Below are 17,557 nucleotides of genomic sequence, written 5' to 3' on the forward strand. Positions count from 1 at the left end.
AACTTAATACATTAAAACACAGAAAGTTTAATTTGTAAATTCTACCAAACGTATCCACAGCATACTTCTTCTCCTTAGCCAAAGTCAACTGAAGTCAAAGAGAGTTTAAAGCAGTAAGACCCTTTGTTTAATGTTTATAACCTTTTTGTCAGTGTTGGATTAAATGTGGGGGGGAGGGGAGAAAATAAATTAAAAGCATCTTCCAGTGACATAAGCCTCATGAAGAATTAACTAGGATAAGAACTTATTCTAGTTGGTGCACTGACAAGCTGAACAATGCAGACGAAAATAATAATTAAAACATAGCTTCATGCTGAGATGAAACTTTCAAGAGTCTCAACTGTGTTGAGGTTATGATTTTTCCATTTTTGTGTTTGTGAGCATAATTACGTCCCAGAGGCAGCAGGAGCTAGTGCTTGTCATTCCCCATTTCTCCCCCGCCGAAAGGAGATTAATTTCTTTACACAGAAATCCAAAAGTTGATGCCAGAGCAATAATAATAATGTAAACAAGCCTTTTATTCTTTTAATCTGGAATGCATAATTTAATGGCAGAGTAATATAAATAATGAAAATACCACATATACTTTAGACAATTAAGGGTAAACTGAAAAGTAACATTTAATGTAGTATTGATTGACTGTATCAACAAATGACGGCAGACGTCTGTATGGATGATAGCATTTAGAAAAATGCTATCAAATATATCTGTACAGAAGTAGTAGGGGCGGAATGGAGTAGACTTGATGGCTCAGAAAACTGGTAATGGAATATGGAGCCTTTCACCCCTAGATCACCGATTCAAATTGGCCCAGGTCAACAGGGACTGAAAGTCATTACCATCTGATGGCTCTTCAGCGGCTTCTGTGAAATGAGTCTGTCCCTGTACGGCTCCCAACAGACAGGTGTTCATGTCACAAAACCATCATCTATCACGACTGACACCCTGTTGGGACTCTGAGCAGAGGATAGGAAATGAAAAGGCATGGAGTCAGAATTACCTTTATCCTCCAGATCAGGAGTGAGAAACATTGGTGGATTGGGCTGGGGTAGAGAAACTTGTTATGTAATTGTCTATAATGTAGATGTTCCATTCATAGAGGATTTCAGTTTCTAGGCCTATCAATATAGAATTTTTCATCATCACTAAAAAATTCCCCCACTGCCAACCCAGCTTTAGAAACAAAAGTAAAAAAGCACAAGGATTTAAATAGAGATGGTAATTATACTGTTAGGGAGTTAGGAATAACATGTATTTTTAATTAAAGAGTATCAACCTACAGGTACTTTATCTTATTCCTAATCAGGACTGTAGATGTCTGTTTTAAAACAGATTTGACCTATGACAGTTTACTGAGATGAAGTATAAATTATGGATTTCTTCAGTAACAAATCTGCAAATTTAAAAGCTATTTCTGGTACATCCACATACTTAATGGGTATGACAGCAAACTGATGTATAGTGTGAAACTCAAATGATAATACTTCTTGCCCTTTTATAGACTAATACAGTATTGATATATTTCAGAGTAGCAGCCGTGTTAGTCTGTATTCGCAAAAAGAAAAGGAGTACTTGTGGCACCTTAGAGACTAACAAATTTATTAGAGCATAAGCTTTTGTGAGCTACAGCTCACTTCATCGAATGCATCCGATGAAGTGAGCTGTAGCTCACGAAAGCTTATGCTCTAATAAATTTGTTAGTCTCTAAGGTGCCACAAGTACTCCTTTTCTTTTTTAGTATTGATATAGTATCAGTGTGGGATACTTTTTCAGAAATGGTGTCTGTGAAGTGTTAAGAGACAGAATTTGGACTTCAGTTGCCCCTGGACACACACATTCCCACCAGCCTGCTTGGCATTCTACAAAATACAGGAAACTACCCAATGCTACTCTTCTCATCCGAAAATCTTAAACTACACTTTTAAACCTTTTACTATTTTAGGTGCCTGTTTCACAGGAGAACAAACCTGGACAATAGAAACAGACAGTTTCCTTAGAAGGACATGGGCCTGTATAAGGAAAGAGAAGTTGAAGATAGTGAAAAAAAATTGTCAATGGGTAATGTAAGTCCCTTCCAATGAAGACATGACACAGATGTCTTTTGGCCTTGAGATGAAAACCTTGTCTGTGTCTCTTGGACCTGGAAGTGAAAAAATTATCTAAGTTAAAAGCAAATCTTTACTCTGAAGCTGCTGGGAACACACAAAATTTGTTTATATTGGGAAAAAATGATCCACTGGTGAAAATGGGCATCACCAATATGCTGAACACAATTTAGCTGCATGTTCAGACACGGACAAACTGTATTCAGCACTATTTCAGATCACTCAGAACCATGTCACAAGGTGCCTGGGTTCAGATACCCATATGTGCTTATTTTCTACTGTTTGTTTCAGTGCTTACAAAATCAAGTAACATACAATATATATGAATATGATCCCATGTACTGTACATACATACATACTGTATTTGGATGTGCAATTGCAAACATTCTCTGGGTTTAACTGAATCTCAAATATTCAAATATTTTCAGTTTAAATGTGCACTCGTGGCTCCTTATCAATTAAGGATATTAAATGAAAAATAAGTTAATGAAATATTGTAGTGGAAATTTTAAATATACAGAAGTTATGAAATTTATTCATGCCAGCAGCAGATTCATAGATTCTAAGGTCAGACGGGAACCACTGTGATCATCTGCTCTGACCTCCTGTACAGTACATAGACCTTTCCCAGAATAAAAGATGTAATTAAGCTACATTGAACATAGCCAGTAAAGTGTAAAAGAAACTTAACAGCATATTAAGTGAGCTTCGTACGTTCAAAGAAGCCAGTTATTGCTGGCATGGGAATTGTAAACAGAAAAGGCATATAGTGGTCTCCACAGAGGTAAATAAATCAGCATCACTTAAAATCAAGATTGAATGTCCTTCTAAAAATGATACACTCTAATTCAACCACAAGTTACTGAACTTGCTGTAGGATTTACTAGGGGAAATTCTATGGTTAGTGCAATACAGGAGGGCAGACTAGATAATCACAATGGTTCCTTCTGGTCTTAGAATCTCTCAGTTTTAAAACCTTGATTAAAACATCCGATGAAGTGAGCTGTAGCTCACGAAAGCTTATGCTCAAATAAATTTGTTAGTCTCTAAGGTGCCACAAGTCCTCCTTTTCTTTTTGCAAATACAGACTGATATGGCTGCTATTCTGAAACCTGATTTTCTGTGTGCAGGAGACTGAAGTAGAGGTTCATGTACAGGAGTGGTAGCACGGGATTATGAATTGACTGAACTGTGTACTTGGTTTTGTAATTTTGAATAACTGGTGGGGTGCTCAGAGCCTGAGTGTGGGTGCTCTTTATTGTTTTAGGTCAAAGCAAAACAAATACGTTTGAAAAAGACCTAGCACTACTGGCACTTTGCCAATAATAATAATAAAAAAACAAAACAAAACAGTAACAGGCGTAACTGTGACAGCTGCCTAATTCCTGTTGCCAGAATCTCAACTCCCATGCCAGCGAAACAGGCTTTTTGATCATATTGACCTGTTTGGGGAGAAACGGAGGAGGTTGTATGTTTAGTTCTAGCCAGTTTGTATAATAAAACACAACAGATACCTGCCACCACCAGAAAGCTGTAAATAAGGATGTTAGCAAAGAAAAATATGGATGACTTTGAACTACATTGGACACCAAGAACTGTGTAAAGAACAGGGATGAGCCCTCGTACACAGGCAGAGTTGGCAGGTAGGCGAGCACGGCTTAGACATCTAGCTGCAAGGTGCCTTACAGCTAGACTAAAGTACGAAGCGCTGACCCGTCTCATTCACGAAGAGGCCACGTGTTCCACAGGGCTCGGAACAGGCGCCTGCGAAGCGCGCGAGCGCAGCTGCTGCCCCTTGGCGGGGAGCCCGCTCCTGCCCTGTAGCTGCGTGGTCAACGGGAGGGCCCCGAGGGGCCGGATGGGGGGCTGGGCTCCCCGGCGGGACACAGGAACCCGCAGCTCCCGCCGAGCTCTGCGGCTGGGCCGGGGACGCTGGAGCCCGCCAGCGCCAGGCTGGGCTCGCCCGTGGGAGGCTGTCCCCGTGGCTGGGTGGGGGCGGCGCGGGAGGCCCTGGCCCGAGAAGCCCGCCCAGCGGCGGCGGCGCTCGGCCGCTCCGCCTAGGAGGTACCGAGCCGCTGCTGACGGTGTTGGGGCGGGGGAGGGAGCGCTCCGGCCGTTGAGACCGCGCTTCCCCCACGGCGGCCGCCTCACCTGGCGGTCTCGGACCAGCGAGTCCTGCCGCCGCTAGCGGATCATCGCACGAGCGTGGCCCGCCCTCTTCCACCTTTGCCTTCTCTTCATTGGTCGAGCAGAACCTCTCGTCTCCGCGATTGGTCCAGGTGCGCTGCCAATCTCGGCGGGGAGGCCATTTTGGTTACTGGCGGGAAAGGCCGGGGGATGGTGCCAGTGCGGGGGTGGGGCGTGGAGTAGCCGGAACGGATCGGGTCTAGGCTGCCTCGCGGCGAGCCCACGCCCTGCACTTGCGTCACCCTAAGCCCGCGGCCCGTGCCTGTGCGCTCGCACCCCGCCTTCACCGCAGCTCCCTCCGGCCGGGACCCGGGACCCGGGGCCCGGGGCAGGCAGGGCGGCTCAGCGCTGGAGGCAGCCGGTGTGGGCAGGGCCCTGTGCGGAGCCGTCCCCGCTGGTCACGGCTCCTCCCGGCCGGGCTCTGGAGCTGGCGGCGGGGGCCCTTTGAGGGCTGCCGCAGTGGCTGATGCTTACCAACGTCTGAGCTGCCTCTCTGCCAACGAGCCCCTTTGAGGAGTCACTTCGCTTCCCCGACACGTGCTAGGCCCTAAGGGGCAGGAGGGGTTGGTTCCCAAAAGACGCTCCTTGGCAGACGCTGGGGTTGGCATGGTTGCGTTTGATCTCGAATCAGTCCAATTGACCCTCCTTGGAGGACGTGGTTTGTGCCTACGTGGAGCCCTCAGAGATATAACACCGCCCCAGGTCAGTATTTTAAACGTGGCCACAAAGAAGATGAAGAACAAGGCTCGCTTTGGCAACTGATCATTCTGCGGGGAGTTATTCTGCATTGCTGAAATCGTTCCCCTCTATCCTTGTTCCTTACCAAACAGTGAATTCTCTTAGCGTTTTGATTTATTAATATAAACCTGCTCAGTCGAAACAAGGCCACTCAAAATTAGACTTTAAATAGTCGGAAATGACTGTTTCGTTGCTGAAAACAGAAAACTTAAAAACTTAAAGTGCTTTAAGGATATAGTGCTTTGAGAAAGATTGTTTTTATTTAAATGGAAAATACTACTGAACCTCGTAATATATCTCCCAGTGACAGTAAGTTTGTTTATTTTCATGGAGTTCAATATTAAATACTACTGTCCATGAACTGCCTGTGATGGGAGCAGCCCAGGTGTCAAATCATGAATTCATTTATCACCTTTAATTTATTGTTTTTTAGCTGCTCCACGGCTCTGGTTGCAAAACTGATGGTGGGAAATTGTAACTTGAAGCCAGATATATATATATTTATACAAAATCCTGAGTGCGTTTAGTGCTTACTGAAAATAAGGGACTAATAACATTAACTTGAGCTAGGGTTGGGGCATGCATCATGCAAATTCCCAAATACTCCTCTGACAAATTATTTATATTCTGAACTGAAGCTCTTCGTCTTTCATTCTGGAGCTTCTCAAGCACAAGGTGCCAGATTGTTTGTTAGCTTTGTGATATGGAGGAGAAAGAGTGAATCAAAGTAATTGTTGATCCAAAGTAATTGTGGACACCGACACCCCCAAGTTTACACTGAATTGTGGTTAAAATCTCTATTCTCCAGAAAAGGAATTAGGAAGTTTTTTGGTTGTTTGTCTGGGATATCTTTTTATATTAACCACTCAAAAATATTTTACTGTGCAACAGTTCCTAATTACAGAGAATACGCTTTTCATAGTAGGATATTTTGCAGTGCCTTTATGAACTATCCTTGAAGTTAGGATGGTGAATGTTACAAAGAGTACTTCTAGGGAAAGTCTGATTATAATGGCAAGTACCATAATGGACAGCCCTGGTTCCCTATTCTATCACAGATAAAATATCTGAATGAGTCATATAAAGAAAGTGACAGGTTTCAGAGTAGCAGCTGTGTTAGTCTGTATTTGCAAAAAGAAAAGGAGTACTTGTGGCACCTTAGAGACTAACAAATTTATTAGAGCATAAGCTTTCGTGAGCTACAGCTCACTTCATCGGATGCATTTGTTGGAAAAAACAGGAGAGATTTATATACACACACACAGAGAACATGAAACAATGGGTTTATCATACACACTGTAAGGAGAGTGATCACTTAAGATAAGCCATCACCTGCAGCAGGGGGGAAAGGAGGAAAACCTTCATGGTTGACAAGCAAGGTAGGCTAATTCCAGCAGTTAACAAGAATATCAGAGGAACAGTGGGGGGTGGGGTGGGAGGGAGAAATACCATGGGGAAATAGTTTTACTTTGTGTAATGACTCATCCATTCCCAGTCTCTATTCAAGCCTAAGTTAATTGTATTCCGTTTGCAAATTAATTCCAATTCAGCAGTCTCTCGTTGGAGTCTGTTTTTGAAGCTTTTTTGTTGAAGGATAGCCACTCTTAGGTCTGTGATTGAGTGACCAGAGAGATTGAAGTGTTCTCCAACTGGTTTTTGAATGTTATAATTCTTGACGTCTGATTTGTGTCCATTCATTCTTTTACGTAGAGACTGTCCAGTTTGGCCAATGTACATTGCAGAGGGCATTGCTGGCACATGATGGCATATATCACATTGGTAGATGCGCAGGTGAAGGAGCCTCTGATAGTGTGGCTGATGTGATTAGGCCCTATGATGGTATCCCCTGAATAGATATGTGGACAGAGTTGGCAACGGGCTTTGTTGCAAGGATAGGTTCCTGGGTTAGTGGTTCTGTTGTGTGGTGTGTGGTTGCTGGTGAGTATTTGCTTCCGATTGGGGGGCTGTCTGTAAGCAAGGACTGGCCTGTCTCCCAAGATCTGTGAGAGTGATGGGTCGTCCTTCAGGATAGGTTGTAGATCCTTGATGATGCGTTGGAGAGGTTTTAGTTGGGGGCTGAAGGTGATGGCTAGTGGCGTTCTGTTGTTTTCTTTGTTGGGCCTGTCCTGTAGTAGGTGACTTCTGGGTACTCTTCTGGCTCTGTCAATCTGTTTCTTCACTTCAGCAGGTGGGTATTGTAGTTGTAGGAATGCATGATAGAGATCTTGTAGGTGTTTGTCTCTGTCTGAGGGGTTGGAGCAAATGCGGTTATATCGTAGCGCTTGGCTGTAGACAATGGATCGAGTGGTATGATCTGGATGAAAGCTAGAGGCATGTAGGTAGGAATAGCGGTCAGTAGGTTTCCGATATAGGGTGGTGTTTATGTGACCATCGCTTATTAGCACCGTAGTGTCCAGGAAGTGGATCTCTTGTGTGGACTGGTCCAGGCTGAGGTTGATGGTGGGATGGAAATTGTTGAAATCATGGTGGAATTCCTCAAGAGCTTCTTTTCCATGGGTCCAGATGATGAAGATGTCATCAATGTAGCACAAGTAGAGTAGGGGCATTAGGGGACGAGAGCTGAGGAAGCGTTGTTCTAAGTCAGCCATAAAAATGTTGGCATACTGTGGGGCCATGCGGGTACCCATCGCAGTGCCGCTGAGTTGAAGGTATACATTGTCACCAAATGTGAAATAGTTATGGGTGAGGACAAAGTCACAAAGTTCAGCCACCAGGTTAGCCGTGACAGTATCGGGGATACTGTTCCTGACGGTTTGTAGTCCATCTTTGTGTGGAATGTTGGTGTAGAGGGCTTCTACATCCATAGTGGCTAGGATGGTGTTTTTAGGAAGATCACCAATGGACTGTAGTTTCCTCAGGAAGTCAGTGGTATCTCGAAGATAGCTGGGAGTGCTGGTAACGAAGGGCCTGAGGAGTCTGCAATGATTAAATGTTAAAATCATCAATGCTTTACATTAATATAAAAACTTTTCAGGAGATTATTACCAAGATTAACTTTTTAAATGTTCTAATACCTCCACACTTTATCAATTACAGACACTGAAACTATTTTCACATCAGCATACTGATGATCTCATATGTCATTGCAATATTATCCACTAGCTGTATAAACAGCATGGTAATGTTGGTAGAGAAGATGAAGAAACACAGTTCATGTTATTGCTCTTTAATATGCAGTTTTGGTGTTGAAATATTCTTTGACACGTTAATGAGTGAATAGTTATTTTTCTAATGCTGAAGATGAGACAGAAACCCAGTCTAAGGAATGAAATTAAATGTCATTTGCCATTCATAAAGGAACTTTGTTTCATGTGATGACAAACCTAGGTGGTCTGTGGCAAAGGCTGAAAGAAGAAGAAAAAGCCCTAGCATGTGTTTTCTTAGGAAGGACACACATGAAAGCAGCCTTAGTATCCTAAAATTGTCTGCAACTTCCTATGATTAGAGATACATTTTTACTCTTTCAGTTTGAATTATGTTTGCAGGTCATGAGAAAATGTCATGGCACCCCAGGTGCTTTTGTTACACTAGCTGCATGTAGCCCCACCACTATAATTCAGAGGATTGACTCAACATTTACCCCAGGCGTTCTTAAAATAGAGGATGCCAATTTCTTTGTTTTACATTTCTTTTGGGTTTCCTTAAGCAGTAGGTTTAGCAATCAACTTTAGTATTATTTTGCTTGATTTCACCTAGCTAACCATCTATTCCAGTTGTACTATGCAACTTTATTTTGTATAGCTTATATATCCCAGGTCATTTTGCAGAGCTAAGTGGCAGAACAGTATGTGAATAAATTATTATTTATTTGAGTGTCAAAACTGTGCTTGGTGCTATACAAAACAAAGAAGACGTGATCCCTGCTGTATTGTGCTTGCAATCTCAGACATAGAACAGTGATAATATTATTAATTCATCACCATGCAGTGTCTAAGTCCAATAAAAGAGGTAAAGAGGAATGAGGACGCATAGTCGGAAAAGAAGTGATAAAATTAAATTAGAAAATAGATGAAGAGTTGGCAAATTGAATAGATACAGTAAGATTGTTCCAGATGACAGAAGCTACATCAGAGAAAGTTCTTGCACCAAAAGTGAAAAGTTTGAGAGAAGGGACAGAGCAAAGGTGGATGCTAGATAAATATAGAGAATGGCAGTGGGAAGAAGAGGTTCATAAGGTAGACCGGAAAGGACAATATCGTAAACAAGGAAGACATTGTTATTCATATAGGCCAATTTGTTATCAGCTGTAGGGAATGCTGTCTGTGGGTTAGTGTCTTCTAACTAATGGGCAAAATCCTGGTGTAATTCCATTGGAATCTATTAAAAAAATAAGTTGTACATTCTGAATTATACAAACATTGCTCTGTTAGTTCAATTTTTAATATAGTGGGAATACTGAGCAGATGGGAAGTGTAAAAAAATGTCCAAGTTTCAATCATTATTTTCTCTCGGGTTGTGCTATTTGGTATAAATAAGGAAAAAAAGATAACTGGGCCCATGATAATTGCTTCTAATAGTTAACTTCCTGTATTGATTAGTCCCATTGACTTCACTCTGTCTCCGCTACAATTTCAAGTGATTTTGTTATTCTTCACTTCCTGTTTTAAATGCTGTTTGTTTTTAAACCACTGCTGCATTTCTGTATTCAGTATACCACATATCTACAGCTCTGTTCAAATCTCACCTTAAAGTGCAGCTCTACTCTGAGAAGTGACTATATAACAAGGGTACCTACTTAGAAACAGCGGTGTTTCTTTCTTGCAATATGTATGACAGAAATTGGAAATCATATGCCCAGTATGCCCAACAGGTATATTTAATTTTCTGACTTTTGAAATCTCAACTTTAACATTAAATTCATTATAGGTTGAATTGCTACTGCCACCTGTCATTAAGGTTGCCTGACTCTTTCCATTGGCAAAACCCTGTTTTTCAGTTGCTTATAACTTTCCTAAACGTTACCTGTTTGGACTGAAATTTTCCAAGTGTGATGTCTACTTCAGGCTGATTATTATTATTTTTTTTGTAAGACTTCAACGTAAGGTTGAGCCATTTCTGAGAACAAATTCAGAGGAAAATATGCTGCTTTTCCCATCTTAAAAAAATTCTTGTATCTGTTGCGATGAGAACCTCTAATGCCTCCATGCTTTGAACCCCACTGGCAAAGTCTCTCTTTCATCACCCCTAGTGGCTGGTCTACATAGAGACTGACAATTTACTACTCCTGTCCGTTACACTGTCTCAAGAGTTAGAGGTGTGTACTGGATCTAAAAGTTCCAGCCCTGCTGATGACCCATGTGTATATGAATATGATGCCACCTGATAGAATTTCTGTTTTTGAAGTTTGCTTCTTTAAAATCTTAGGAAATTACATCCAAAAGGCTGCATTAAAAGAATGTTAAGGTTGTAAAGTCAAGCACTCACAAAATTAGGAAATGTGAATTTTGACTAGTTATTCAACTATACTGACTTACACCAAATGAGGACCTGCCTTCTAGAGAGTGGGTTTTGGTTGTGGTGCTGCGCTTGGACTGAAGTGGGGAAGAGAAGAGGGAGGCATAATCAGGGAGTGAGTAAAGAGAGGGAGATAGAATGGGCAAAGAAGTGGGTGAGGGGAAGGAGAAGGGGAGGGTAACACACATAATAAGCAGGGAGAGTAAGGTTGGGCAGATGGAGGTTTGCATAGTTAAGGGGGGGTGGAATGAAGAGGGTGTCTATGGCACCTATGCCTATGGCAATTGAGGGGGAAAAAAGACCTCTCAAGATTCAGAGTAGAGAGAATTACAAAGTCAGTGAACTGTGAAGCCTCTTCTGGGAGGGTAGGCTTAGAATTTGTTGGCTGTAAGGCCCTGATTTACTGTCTCTGCCTTCAGTTGCTGCTCTTGGGAGGGGGCCTGAGGGTCTTGGCATGTCCATATTCTACCGCATGAACTTGTTATGCCTGTTGATGTGATTCCCAACTGAGCCGGATGAGAAGGCTGCCAGGCTGGTGATTTCTTTCTAATGCTGTAGAGGCACATGCATAGCAGGTCTCCTTACATTGTGTGTGAATGTGTAATGGAAGTTGCTGCTATAATGTGTATGTGCACTCTCCAACTTTTGTTTGTTTAAAATCTGAGAGTCAGATCCTTGGCTGGTGTGAATTGGTGTGACTTCAACAAAGCTACTCAGATTTTCACCATCTGAGGATCTGGCTCCCAGTTTTAATGTATTCATATGGGTTTTTTTGCTTATACTATTCAAATGTAACTATTATGAACATTATAAACAGATCTTTCTGTAATTTGCAGAGGGAAAAGTGAACACTGCACCCTCTGACTACTGTAATTAACTTACTTGTCACCTATTTATTGAGAAAGATAGGACAACATGATCTGATATCTAATTAGGAAAGCAATGCAGAAAACCACCAGGCCAGATAGGTATAGGAATATCTGGAAAATCAGGATGTAGCCATTAGTTAAAGATGAAAATTTAATTTAAATTGGAAGTAGCTTTTTTTAAGTATTCCATGAGATTAAATAATATTAGTAGCCTCTTAAAGTAACAAAGCATAATAATTTCATACAAAAGGTTCCAGAGCACTTGCTAATATCCTTTATGCTTTAATAGAATAGACCTGAAATGATTTACAAAGCAAAGCTGTTGGATGAATTCTTCCAGTTCTACAGGTAAAGAGAAACTGTTTGTCTTTCTCTGAGTTTATATATCGATGGAAATTATGATCTAAATGATACTAAAACATAACCATATATGCAGAACAAAATAATTGTCAAGAATTCAGAGCACTTGCATTCTGCCACTTACTGTACACAGAAAACGTGTATTGTACAGACTGTTAAATTCTATGTCTTGACCATAGAAAGAAGAATATAGAATTTATAGAATTTGCACCATTTTCCTAAGTAATTTTCAAGGCTAAGGAACAGTATGTTTCTGAACTTCTACAGAAAAGAGCTCAGTGTATCCACAGTCTGCAGCAAATCTTATCAGTCTGTTGTCAAGAGCTCAGACACCGTCACTGCCATGAAACAGTTGGTAGCTAGAAGAACATTCTTTGTATTGACATACTGGTACAAATGAGCTCACTACTTTGCTTCACAGTTTTTTAAAAAATTAGACTATCATTTTGCATCTTACCTCTTCAGCCACTCCCTGAGCACCTGACTAGTGACTTTTGTCCCCCTCCTTCCTCCCATTCTTTTAGTTCCCCACAGTCCTCTGTTCTAGTCTCTTTGTCTCTGAAGACCTCATGTCATTGTATAGTTTCAACTCCTACTATATGTTGGTAATTCACAGGTTTACTTCTTCACTTGTGACTTACCCTCTCATAAAATTTGCATCTCCGACTCCCTCTCCAACACCTGGATTTTTCATGATAAACTCGCACTCAAAGTTGGCAACAGTGGAATGCCTCTTTCCTTCTATTACATTGATAATAGCATCATTCTCCCTGTCTCTCAGTTTTATAATCACCTAGTCGTTTTGAATCTATTACCCACATAAATTCTGTCACTAAATCCTGTTGTTCATTTTTATATAACAGGTGAAAAGTCAATCATTACCTCCTGACCCTACTGCCAAAATCATTAACAAGCTTTGATTTTATTTTGCCTCATCTGTGGCAATCTCCTTTCTGGTTTTCTTGACAAGCCTTGCCCCTTTCAATCCATCTGAAATGTTGTATAGACAATGTTGGTGAAATGTGGCCAAGGAGCAAAGTTGTTGATAGTTGTTGAGATCCCAGAGTATGAGGTGATTTTTAAGATATCCCTGGCCCAGCCCATTTACATCTTGACACAAAGGACCAAGGCCTTGAACTTGATGTTATGTTCTCTGGGAAGTCAGTTGTTGGTGTTCTGGTTTCTTTTCTGTTTTCCTTGCAAAGAATAATTTTGGGAAGCTTTTCCACTTTTAGCTTGAGCACCTTTATTGTGTTTCTGAGCTGACAAAGTTTCATTTTAAACATTTCCACTGTAGTATCTTAGTACAGTAACTCCCCACTTAACATCCTCTTGCTTAATGTTGTTTCGATGTTACGTCCCTGCTCCATTACAGAACATGCTCGTTTAAAGTTGTGCAATGCTCCCCTAAAATGTTGTTTGGCTGCCTGCTTTGTCTACGGCTGGCAGCCCCCCATGAGCTCCCCATGCCCTCCCACCATCGCCTCCTGCCCGCCAGTAGATCCGGTGGATTAGCTCACCCCGCCTCCTGCCTGTGGCAATCAGCTGTCTTGCGGCATTCAGGAGGCTGGGGGGAGGAGGGAAGAGCGAGGACACGGCGTGCGGAATAAATGGGGAGGAGGTGGAGCTGGGGAGGAGAGGAGGTGAATTAAGGGTGGGGGCTTGAGGGAAGTGGTGGAGTGGGTGGGCCGAGGGTTGAGTCCCCAGCCCCCGGCAAAGTTGGTGCCAGTGCTTGGGTAGCTGCCGCTACTGCTGTGCAAGGTGCTTTTGCTAGCCTACGGCACCATCAGTCTCCTTGCCTGCCTCATTGTCTGCAGTGCCAGTAGGCTATGCCTTTGTGGGGTAAGGTGGGGGCACCTCCCAACTATAATACAGTATTAAACCTGTATTAAAAACCTGTATTAAATTGCTTGCTTAAAATGTATATGCCTTTTGTCTGGCAAAAAAACAAATTTCCCTGGAACCTAACCCTCCCTATTTACATTAATTCTTATGGGGAAATTGGATTTGCTTAACATCATTTTGCTTAAAGTCGCATTTTTCAGGAACATAACTACAATGTTAAGTGAGGAGTTACTGTATCAATTTTCATTAACACAGCTTGTATGAAAGCCCATCAGAGTAGTAAAGCTAAGGTCTCGGCAAAGGGGTGTGTGTTTATTTGTGTGTGTGGAGGGGTAGCATTACACACTCATAATCCTGCAATAAAATGGCAACAACTGTAATTAAACTACTACACAAAATGGATATAGCTCTTCTCTGCTCTTCAAGCCTGCTTACAGGGTAATAGGACATAGGGTATAATAGTGGTGGAACAAAATGATAGTACTAGGAAGAGAGTAGCCTTTGTTAGATTTCTCATATTGGTATTGTATTTTGTCTGTTCATTTATTTGCTCTGATGCAAACTGGCCTAGATTTATATTATTGTATACCCTGGTTTTCTTTGTTTTGTAAGGATATATTTTGGTCACTGTATTTTTCCCTCTCTCATAAAACCTTATGGTAATATTGAAGCACATGTTCTCCTTTTGACGCCAGCCAAGGGTGTGAGCTAACTTCTAATGCTTAGAGACGTGCACCCAGGATGTTAAAGTGGACTATTTTATTTTGGGCTATGGCTTCTGAAAAGATCTTCCTGTCTCTATAGCACCTCATTAAATGCTCGCATCGTAGAGACTGAAGGTTTCTCTTTCAGAAATGTCCCAACTTTCCCATTGCTAACTGAGGTCCAGAAATCAAATACAGAACTGTGTATTGGGTTGTGACTAGGGTCCTACCAATTTCACAGCCATGAAAAATGCGTCATAGATGGTGAAATCTGGTCTCCCACCGTGAAATCTGGTATTTTGTGTGCTTTTACCCTATACTATACAGATTTCACAGGGAAAACCAGTGTTTCTCAAATTGAGGGTCCTGACCAAAAAGGGAGTTGCAGGGGGGTTGCAAGCTTATTTTAGGAGGGTCACGGCATTGCCACCATTCTGTGCTGCCTTCAGAGCTGGGCAGCCAGAGAGTGGCAGCTGTTGGCCAGGTGCCTAGCTCTGAAGGCAACACCCTGCCATCAGCAGCACAGAAGTAAGGGTAGCAATACCATACCATGCCATCCTTACTTCTGCACTGCGGCTGGCGGCAGTTCTGCCAGCAGCCACTGCTCTCCAGCTGCCCAGCTCTGAAGGCAGCACAGCCGCCAGCGGCAGCACAGAAGTAAGAGTAACAGTAGCGCAACCCCCGCCTACAATAACCTTGTGACCACTCCACAACTCCTTTTTGGGTCAGGATTCCTACAATTACAACAATGTGACATTTCAGGTTTAAATAGCTGAAATCATGAAATTTATGTTTTTTAAATCCATGACTGTGAAATTGACGAAAATGTATTGTGAATTTGGTAGTCATGACCATAGCTATTATGCCTACAGAGTATTCTAATATATTTTAATTATTATAGCATTGCCTAAAATGTTGGTGGAAGTTGGATATATATAACTGGGAAGGTAATACGTGGTCATGGTTTTAAAAACAGAGTTAGACAGACCTTAATCCAGTTAGGAGATAGTCATGTTATACCAAATTTAGCTAAAATTTTCCTAGATACATCTCGAAAACTTTGAAGTCCTGTCTCTCTGATCCATGGCATGAAGCAGTCCCCAGAGGGTGTACAGCTAACAGAGCTGTCTCCTATGCTGCACCTCCCACTTGTTGACCTATTCAAAATATCAGAAATACCTAGCATGACAGTTCAAACTAACAATGTTAAAGTTTAGCAATGTCTAGACCAATAGGCTGATAGTAAGTTCATGCACAGCTGCAATGCAGAATATAAGCAAAAAGCCTCCAGGATGCCACCTATTGCTGCTGTTGGTTTTGAGCAAATGCAGTTGAAATTGTGCAGCACAAAATAGTGAAAACATGCAGCACTAAAGTGAGGCCAGGGGTTTTGTTGTTATAATGTAAGCAGGTTGGTGCTTTTTCTGCTGGTTACCAGCACTTGTATCTTCAGTGGACCATTGGTCCATGCAAAGGATTTGGTCCAATTTTGATATGTAACTTTAATTGAATTATTCTGGGATTATGACTGGAGCTTTGAGTGGAGGACCTAAGATCAGCTGAATCTTTTAATTTTACATCTGAGAGGAGAATCCAGTAGAATTGCAACTTCATTTCTCATAGCCAAAATTAAAGAAAAATTTACAGAAGAATGTTGGATTAGGATATGTATGTTCATTTTGTCTTCTGATGTGCATTTGAGAACATTAAGGGTATGTCTACACAGCAGCTAGACACTTGTGGCTGGCCTGTGCCAGCCTATTCGAGCTCTTGGGGCTTGGGTTGTTTCATTGCTAAGTAGACTTCCAGATTTGGGCTGGAGCCCGAGTTCTGGGATCCTGCAAGGTGGACTCTGCCTAGTTGCTGTATTGACATACCCTAACAGGTTATGGTGTTTTTAATCAGTTTTTTTTTTAAAAATCCAAATTAAAACTATTCATGCACTTATTATTTCTTTTACTCTGACTAAAATATTTGTATAAGCTAATTCACTTTCCTGAATACCAAATACAACATGAGGAGCAACAAAGGAGCATGAAACTTTTTTTCATTCATAAATCAGTATATTTAATATTTATTGAGTTATGGTAGTTTCAAAGAGAGGGGAAAAATATTCATTCTGAACATAGAATGATGGAAAGATTACCTTTTAAATCCTTTCAAAGACTAGTTTTCAGAATGGAACTAATAATTTAGTTTTGCTGAAGTGTTACAGTTATCTCCACGTGTATTGAAATATTATTTGCTTCTGTCATTTGTAATTTGCTTTCAGCCTTTACCCGTTTTTTTCTAGGTACAAAGTGAGACAGAGATTAAAGAATATCAAAATAGGAAAGGTTGGTCACCAGTTTTATTGATCATTATGACCTTGGTGGTGGTGTGACATTGCATCATACTGTGGTGATAGGATTCGCCAAAGAAACAAATTTGTCTGACTTCTAGCTTTTGGGCGGTGGCTTTATTTATTTTGGTATTTTCTCCAGGTCTCCCAGCCTCCAATTTATGGTGGGCTGCCAGGGTGGGAAGGTCCAGTTACTGAGACTCTCACTTCTCCTTCCACTATCCCGGACAATCGCTACCTTAAAATGAAGTTAAGATTGAGAATACATACCAGTAATTCAGGATCAATTTGTTAAAGGAAAATTGTAACAATCCCCAAATCAAACATTCTAAATGCAGGAAATTCAGAATGAAGCTTACACTTAAATCCAAACATTTTAAAGTTTGCACCCAAGCAAACTAAACTTTGACCTGTTGGGACCCCAGGGTGGGAAAAATTGGGAAGGAGAGTGGAAATGGAGAAGATGGGGTTATCCTTGGCTTTTAGCAGAGTAGGGAGAGTTGTGCTGCCCCTTAGTTAATACTTGAGCAGAGCAAAATAACATTTTTGATACCATGGAGTGAGATACCAATGAAACAACATAATTCTCTATTAAATACATGAATTGTAAAATCTTAAGTTATTATAATTGGAGTGCTCAGAAGAATGTAATTTTGAAATTTGAGGTGTACGACCCTATAGCATGGTAGTTTTAATTTAAATGATTTCCTAGCTCATCAAAGGAAATGAAAGGTGAAGGTGTGGATGTGAAGGATCAAAGAGGGAATGAAAGTGCCTATATTCAACCATACTGCAGACTGTTTGCTGTTGATATCTTGAATCACTGAGGCAGAAGAAATAATTGATTCTAGTCATTCCTCTTGACTCAATAAGCTTTTAACTTGCACAGTAAAAGGTGCATGCTTTATTTTCATGTTGTATAAGTGTGACAAA

At 41.3% G+C, this 17,557-nt stretch overlaps 2 protein-coding genes across 2 annotated transcripts in view; one reads left to right on the top strand and one right to left on the bottom strand.

Annotated features, from left to right (window-relative positions):
- Window positions 1–1,691: 1,691 nt before the first annotated feature.
- Window positions 1,692–4,900, bottom strand: LOC122458399 (wiskott-Aldrich syndrome protein homolog 1-like). The gene is made up of 3 exons (XM_043506977.1): window positions 4,771–4,900; window positions 3,819–4,397; window positions 1,692–2,140 (listed from the first exon to the last, which is right to left on the bottom strand). Exons 1-3 carry the CDS (start codon window positions 4,898–4,900, stop codon window positions 2,052–2,054), a joined length of 798 nt encoding a protein of 265 aa, XP_043362912.1. The 3' UTR covers window positions 1,692–2,051.
- The window catches only part of TRIQK (triple QxxK/R motif containing), a 94,955-nt gene continuing 81,807 nt past the window's right edge, over window positions 4,410–17,557 (top strand). The window contains 1 exon segment of the mRNA XM_038392788.2: window positions 4,410–4,994. The gene's annotated coding sequence lies outside the window, so the exon portion shown is untranslated.

The sequence above is a fragment of the Dermochelys coriacea genome, chromosome 2 (genome assembly GCF_009764565.3).
Source record: "Dermochelys coriacea isolate rDerCor1 chromosome 2, rDerCor1.pri.v4, whole genome shotgun sequence".
NCBI classification, from domain to species: Eukaryota; Metazoa; Chordata; order Testudines; family Dermochelyidae; genus Dermochelys; species Dermochelys coriacea.

What these genes read in the sequence shown, in the direction of transcription:
- LOC122458399 (XM_043506977.1), bottom strand. Translation starts at nt 4,900, where the DNA reads ATGCCAACCCCAGCGTCTGCCAAGGAGCGTCTTTTGGGAACCAACCCC. An exon ending in GGCAGAGAGGCAGCTCAGAC is followed by an intron (nt 4,398 to 4,770) that starts GTTGGTAAGCAT and finishes CTCCCCGCCGAG; the next exon opens with ATTGGCAGCGCACCTGGACC. An exon ending in CCTCTTCGTGAATGAGACGG is followed by an intron (nt 2,141 to 3,818) that starts GTCAGCGCTTCG and finishes TTTCACTTCCAG; the next exon opens with GTCCAAGAGACACAGACAAG.